The sequence below is a fragment of the Scyliorhinus torazame genome, chromosome 30 (assembly GCF_047496885.1).
Source record: "Scyliorhinus torazame isolate Kashiwa2021f chromosome 30, sScyTor2.1, whole genome shotgun sequence".
Taxonomy (NCBI): Eukaryota; Metazoa; Chordata; class Chondrichthyes; order Carcharhiniformes; family Scyliorhinidae; genus Scyliorhinus; species Scyliorhinus torazame.
Genome location: NC_092736.1, coordinates 22,405,426 through 22,412,907, shown reverse-complemented (window position 1 = coordinate 22,412,907; position 7,482 = coordinate 22,405,426). Strand labels below are relative to the sequence as shown.

The window sequence follows — 7,482 nt, the reverse complement described above, 5'->3', positions numbered from 1 at the left end:
ACAGTGTGATGGGTGGGTGGGGGATTGGGTGACCCATAAATCTTTTGTGTGTTTGAATCTTCTCCCTTCCCCCCTTCTCTTTTGTTTAACATATCCCAGATTTAACTCCACATGGTTGGGAGTAATTTAAAACTTTGCAATAATGAGGGGGCTGGGTTCCATTGTAAACTCTGGTTTGTCTTTTATATGTTCGTCTAATGTGTGCGTGTGACAAGCGGCCGCTTGCTTCTTACACTGAATGGTCCAAACTTCAAATGAACCTCGGGCTATTTAATTGTTTCAGTTCTTCGTCTGAATTTTTTTTTAGAGTAGCCAATTATTTTTCTTTTCCAATTAAGGGGCAATTTAGCGTGAAGGTTCTTTTGTTTTTCTGCCTCCGTAGATAGTTCAGGCAGTGCCCTATTTCCCCATCCCCTTCACCAACACCCCGACTCCCTCCCTCCCCACCACCCTCCTTTCCCCCCTCTCCCCACCCCCCCCCCTTCCTTTCCCTTCTGTTGGTACAGAGGTGAGGGTATCTGGGGCGAAATTCTCCGGTATCGGCGCAATGTCCGCCGACTGGCACCCAAAACGGCGCAAATCAGTTGGGCATTGCGCCGCCCTAAAGGTGCGGAAGGCTCCGCATCTTTGGGGGCCGAGCCCCAACCTTAAGGGGCTAGGCCCGCGCCGGATGAATTTCCGCCCCGCCAGCTGGCGGAAAAGGCCTTTGGTGCCCCGCCAGCTGGCGCGGAAATGACATCTCCGGGAGGCGCATGCGCGGGAGCGTTAGCGGCCGCTGACCACATTCCCACGCATGCGCAGTGGAGGGAGTCTCTTCCGCCTCCGCCATGGTGGAGACCGTGGCGAAGGAGGAAGGGAAAGAGTGCCTCCATGGCACAGGCCCACCTGCGGATCGGTGGGCCCCTGGGGCCAGATCGCCCCGCGCCCCCCCCCAGGACCCCGGAGCCCGCCAGCGCCGCCTTGTAAGGTAGGTGGTTTAATCTACACCGGCGGGACAGGCATTTTAGCGGCGGGACTTCGGCCCATCTGGGCCAGAGAATCGCGGGGGGGGGGGGCCGCCAACCGGCGCGGCACGATTCCCGCCCCCGCCGAATATCCGGTGCCGGAGAATTCGGCAACCGGCGGGGGCGGGATTCACGCCAGCCCCTGGCGATTCTCTGACCCAGCGGGGGGTCGGAGAATCTCACCCCTGGTCTCTCGAGCGCAAAGTTTAGTGCTTGTACCATTTGTTTTTTGTAGAAACGTGTTGTGATCTGTTTTAATAATCAGAGTATCCACCGCCCCCCCACTCCCCGTACATTGGTACTGAGGGGAGGGTGCCCTGTTTCTCCAACACAAAATTAGTGTTTGTACCATTTGGCCTTTATTTTTTACTGTTTTAATAAAAAGATATGGCCAATCCACCTAACCAGCACATCTTTGGGTTGTGGGGGTGAAACCCACGCAGACACGGGGAGAATGTGCAAACTCCACACGGACAGTGACTCAGGGCCGGGATTCGAACCCGGGTCCTCGGCGCCGTAGTCCCAGATTGGTCCGAATTTTACAAGTCCATCTCCTTTTATTTTTTGCTGAGATATTGACGCTGGAAATTGAGGGTTTTTCCCCACTAAATGTTCCCAGAGATGACGGTGTGAGAGAGATTAATGTGTGTTTGGACTCCCTCAGACGAGGAGGGGGAGTGAGTGAGTGAGTGAGTGAGTGACTCTGGGACCCCATTCACTGGGGGTGGAGTTTCTGATGAATGCCCTGGGTTTTGAACCAGCCAGACTGGTTCCACACTGTCCAGCATCTCTTACACAGTGACGCCCATGAGTGGGACAGCCTCCAGCAGAACTCGCTATAAACAGCCCAGGAACAGAGCCACATTCACACAGAGAGAGAGAGAGAGGGAGGATCAGCACAGAGTCTGCACCATGTCCCAGGGGAGAGGATCGCGGATGAGGGGCTCAGTTTTTCTCATCTACCAGCTGCTGGGGCTAGGGAGCCGAGTCCTGGATTCTGGAGGTCAGTGAGGGATCTCAAGAGGGTCTTTACTTATCCTGAGGAGGAATAAGGAGGAGGGGGCGGGGGAGGATGGAGGTGTGTTCCAGAGTCTTTAGTCACCCTCACCCCAGGTCTCTTCTTTATCCGGAGTAGGGGGTTTATTCAGGCTCTTCATTTAATTTCACTGTGGTTCACTCAGACTGGAGGTGTTTCGATATGGGGGGGGTCCACGCTCGATGGGTGAATATGGTGTCTGGGTCCTCGCCTGCTGGGTGGGTTTCAGTGTGAGGGTCGTCGCTGGGTGGGTGGGTTTCAGTGTGAGGGTCCTCGCTGGGTGGGTTTCAGTGTGAGGGTCCTCGCTGGGTGGGTTTCAGTGTGAGGGTCGTCGCTGGGTGGGTGGGTTTCAGTGTAAGAGTCCTCGCTGGGTGGGTTTCAGTGTGAGGGTCCTCGCTGGGTGAGTTTCAGTGTGAGGGTCCTCGCTGGGTGGGTTTCAGTGTGAGGGTCCTCGCTGGGTGGGTGGGTTTCAGTGTGAGGGTCCTCGCTGGGTGGGTTTCAGTGTGAGGGTCCTCGCTGGGTGGGTTTCAGTGTGAGGGTCCTCCCTGGGTGGGTTTCAGTGTGAGGGTCCTCGCTGGCTGGGTTTCAGTGTGAGGGTCCTCGCTGGCTGGGTTTCAGTGTGAGGGTCCTCGCTGGGTGGGTTTCAGTGTGAGGGTCCTCGCTGGGTGGGTTTCAGTGTGAGGGTCCTCGCTGGGTTTCAGTGTGAGGGTCCTCGCTGGGTGGGTGGGTTTCAGTGTGAGGGTCCTCGCTGGGTGGGTGGGTTTCAGTGTGAGGGTCCTCGCTGGGTGGGTTTCAGTGTGAGGGTCCTCGCTGGGTGGGTTTCAGTGTGAGGGTCCTCGCTGGGTGGGTTTCAGTGAGTGGGTCCTCGCTGGGTGGGTTTCAGTGTGAGGGTCCTCGCTGGCTGGGTTTCAGTGTGAGGGTCCTCGCTGGCTGGGTGGGTTTCAGTGTGAGGGTCCTCGCTGGCTGGGTTTCAGTGTGAGGGTCCTCGCTGGCTGGGTGGGTTTCAGTGTGAGGGTCCTCGCTGGGTGGGTGGGTTTCAGTGTGAGGGTCCTCGCTGGGTGGGTTTCAGTGTGAGGGTCCTCGCTGGGTGGGTTTCAGTGTGGGAATACCCTCTTGGCCTTCGTCTCGCCAAGGGGAACAGTCCCAACCTCTCCAATCTCTCCTCACAACTGAAGTTTCTGATCCCTGGAACCATTCTTGTAAACCTCTTCTGCACTCTGTCCAACGTGTTCACATCCTTCCTATAGTGTAGCACCCAGAACAGTACACAATATTCCAGCTGACAACGAACCAGAATAGTGTCCTTGTTTTTGTCATTTTATACTTCTGCTTATAAAGTCATGGACCGTGGAGGTTGTTTTAATGGCCCACTCAACCTGGACTGCCATCTTCAAAGACTTATTCAAGAAACCCTCTAGCACTCTCTGTTCCTGCATCAAAGAACTCAGTCAAGTGAAACATGATTTACCTTTCAACAAATTGACCAAGGCTTTAATTTATTCGTCCATGCTTTTCCCAAGTGGCAATTAATATCCAGATTAATATATTTCGAATTTTCCCCCCTACAGGTTGATTGCCCTGCATCCCTCACACTTCCTTTCTTTGAACAGGAGTGGAACATTTTCAGCCGTCCAGTTGTCTGTTATCACTTCACCTTTTAGAAGGATGGGATCAGGGGCAGACAGGGAGGAAAGGAAAGATTAGACTGAGAGAGCGAGGAGTGGGGGGCAAAAGAGAGAGGAAGGAAAAGTAAGAAAAAAATAGAATTGCAAATCTCCAATAATAATTGAGCAAGTTAAGCTGGTCCCTTTTTATCTGGGGGTCAGAAGTTGCTGGCCACTGCATCAACAAGTTGTACAAACGCTACTTGCCCTGTTAATTACCAGCCCTGACATTCTGCGGCTGCAAATTTAGGTCAGGTAATTCTGAATTCTCCCTCAGTGTACCCGAACAGGTGCCGGAATGTGGCAACCAGGGGCTTTTCACAGTAACTTCATTGCAATTTTTTTTGTTATAAATTTAGAATACCCAATTCATTTTTTCCAATTAAGGGGCAATTTAGCGCGGCCAATCCACCTAACCTGCACATCTTTGTGTTGTGGGGGCGAGACCCACGCAAACACTGGGAGAATGTGCAAACTCCACACAGACAGTGCCCCAGAGCCGGGATCGAACCTGGGATCTCGGCGCCGTGAGGCAGCAGGGCTAACCCACTGCGCCACCGTGCTGCCCCTTCATTGCAATGTTAATGTAAGCCTACTTGTGACAATAAAGATTATTAAATTAAAAAAGTTTAATGTGGAATTCATGTGAAGGTTCGGCATTTTCTTCAAAATAATATGGAAGCCATCACGGCGCCGAGGTCCCAGGTTCGATCCCGGCTCTGGGTCACTGTCCATGTGGAGTTTGCACATTCTCCCCGTGTCTGCGTGGGTCTCACCCCCACAACACAAAAGATGTGCAGGGTAGGTGGATTTGCCACACTAAATTGCCCCTTAATTGGAAACTTTAAAAAATATAATAATATGGAGAGTGAGGCTGAAATGCTTTTTGCAACGAGTTGAGCAGAGTTAATCAGGGAGCAAGTTCTGGAGATTCGCAACTCCTGGAATGTCTCACCCCCCCCCCTCCCGAATTTACTGACCAACTTGAGCATCAATAACTGCCCGGTACATCTCCAGCAAGATCTGGTCAGTTGTGTTTGAGTACGTGCGAGGGTGAATATTCTGTGCTTCACGGTTTGCTTTCATTAAGGTGTTCCTTTTTTTTCTTTGCAGCATCGGACTGGACTTACAAAGGTAAGTGTCTCCTGATCGCATATTTGATATCACTTTTGGACCAAAGTGTCTGTCAGGCAGTCAGTGGGGTTGAATGGTGCAGAGTAAAGCCCCGTACCTCCCCACACTGCCTCGCTCGCGATTTGTTTCAGCTCGCTTGGTGAAAACGGATATCTGGCCACATTTTGAGCAGAGACCTACAGAGGTTCGATCTTTCTTAACGTGCTGGTGCAGTGGTTAGCACTGTTGCTTCACAGCTCCAAAGTCCCAGGTTCGATTCCCGGCTTGGGTCACTGTCTGTGCGGAGTCTGCACGTTCTCCCCGTGTCTGCGTGGGATTCCTCCGGGCGCTCCGGTTCCCTCCCACAAGACCCGAAAGACGTGCTGTCAGGTGAATTGGACATTCGGAATTCTCCCTCTGTGTACCCGAACAGGTGCCGGAATGTGGCGACTAGGGGCTTTTTACAGTAACTTCATTGCAGTGTTAATGAACACCAACTTGTGACAATAAAGATTATTATTATTATAACCATGACATTGGTTTGAGGTGGAAACAGACGCCAGCCGGGCTACAGCAGTGAAGTGTGGGCGCCTTTCTTCATTCCCCACTGAATAGGCCATTTATTAAATCTGCAAATGGAAATGCGTCCCACAGCCATAGAGCCATTCAGCACAGAAAAGGCCATTCAGCCCATCGAGACTATGCCGGTCATTTGAGACATGTTTATCTTTAAAGCAGCCCAAATGCTCTGTTGCCATCCAACACCCAAAAATTGGTTCGTTTTCAAGTTTTAGCTCGGGGCGGAACGCGATTTAAAATCTTTGTCTGCACTTGCCTCCCTGGATATGATCTAACTCTGACAGAAACGTTTGCATTTCTCGCCTTCACCCACGTTTTAGTTTCGTAACATTCTCACTGAAATGGATTTTGAAACCTGCAGATATCCATTTCGAATCGAAGTGACTCGAATCTTGCGTGGTCATTAATGCTGGCAGCTGGCAGGGTTGGTTTGGAGGCTGTTTTGCTATGCTCTGGTCGTAGCATAAGTTGCTTCCTTGATGTGCACTCTGACAAAGGAAGGTTCAGACTTGGAGATAGCTTTAACACGTTTATTAAACTATTAACAATTCTCCTACTTGGATTCGACCTCCTGTTAATCCTGCTATAGCTACTCGGACTGACGAACCAGTCTGCTACAATCCACGTGGTGGGTGTGATGTGTTTCAATCAACCCTGTGTCTGTACTCACTGAGTGTCTCCACTGGAAAGAGACTGAGCATGTGTTCTGTGTCCTTTTATATGGGTTGGTGTAATGCCCCCCTGTGGTAGTGTCACGTCTGGGTGTGTCGTGACTGCCCATTGGTCGTGTCCTATCTTACTGACCTATTGGTTGAATGTCTATGTGTCATGATGTCTCTGGTGCTCCCTCTAGTGTTTATCTAGTCTTAGTGTATTTGCATTAACCCCTTGTGTATTTACAGTGATGCATATCTGACGCTGTAACGACAGGGTTTCATACGGGAACAAACTGGCTCCAGCCGCTGCTGCTTTGCATAAATTATTGGCCTGGTGATTGCTTTCAAAAGCGTGCTGAGGTTAGCGGCACAGTGGTTAGCACTGCTGCATCACAGCGCCAGGGACCCTGGTTCGATTCCCGGCTCGGGTGACTGTCTGTGCGGTGTTTGTACGTTCTCCCCCGTGTCTGCGTGGGTTTCCTCCGGGTGCTCCGGTTTCCTCCCACAGTCCAAAGATGTGCAGGTTAGGAGGTTAGGTTGCGGGGATAGGGTGGGGAATGGGCCTAGGTAGCCGTCAGTGCAGACTCAATGGACTGAATGGCCTCCTTTTGCATTGTAGCGATTCTACGATTCTATAATCAATTTTTGCAAATCAGCCTCCCTGGCACTGAAAGTTAACAATTGCAAGTTATCGCTGAAAAAATACATTTTGTCAAAGCTTTTCATTTTGCACTCATCAGGAAAATCGTAAGAATACCAATGTCAGGGGAATCAACAACTTTATACTGTAAGGGAAGAGTGCTAATTTGTTGGAATGTTGATTCTGGTAGAGGCGCCTCTACCAATCCTGAGTAATTTGAATGTGTTCGCATGTGCGTTCTAACCTCCACATCAACTTACTCTGCCACCTTTTTTAAGGATTCGTCTATCTGGAGAACACTCTGCTCACCTACACTTTCCAAAATCGAGCCGGTTACGGTCCACACCGCATCACACGTCTCCAGGGCGAACTCCCAGCCGTCAGACCTCTCCCCATTCCACCACCCCAAAGTCTGCGACTATGCTCGTCACTCTGTACGAGGCAAGTTTGGTGTCACCCAGGAAACATTGATAACGCTGCATCCACGCGCCAGAGTGGTAAGCTGTTAGTAAAAACACAAAGATAAATGGGCCTAACGCAGCATTTCGACTCCCCCACCCCCCGACCCCCCCGCCCCCCCAGTCTGAAAACTTCCATCCCCCAACGCCGCTGAGAAAACATTATACCTGTACTTCAACTTTCCACTTAATTCCATGGGCTTTGATATTATTTCTTAATGTAAATTTCTTTTGCCAATTAAGGGGCAATTTAACGTGGCCAATCCACCTACCCTGTTCATCTTTAGGTTGTGGGGGGTGAGACCCTCGCAGACACGGGGAGAATGTGCAAA

The 7,482-nt window shown here is 51.2% G+C and overlaps 1 protein-coding gene across 2 annotated transcripts in view; it reads left to right on the top strand.

Annotated features, from left to right (window-relative positions):
• Positions 1 to 1,876: 1,876 nt before the first annotated feature.
• Positions 1,877 to 7,482, top strand: part of ca12 (carbonic anhydrase XII) — a 73,370-nt gene continuing 67,764 nt past the window's right edge. For both annotated transcript variants that reach the window (XM_072492949.1, XM_072492950.1), the window contains exons 1-2: positions 1,877 to 2,007; positions 4,818 to 4,838. In XM_072492949.1, the coding sequence (XP_072349050.1) occupies positions 1,917 to 2,007; positions 4,818 to 4,838 (112 nt within the window). In that variant the 5' untranslated portion in view covers positions 1,877 to 1,916. The remainder of the gene's footprint in view (positions 2,008 to 4,817; positions 4,839 to 7,482) is intronic.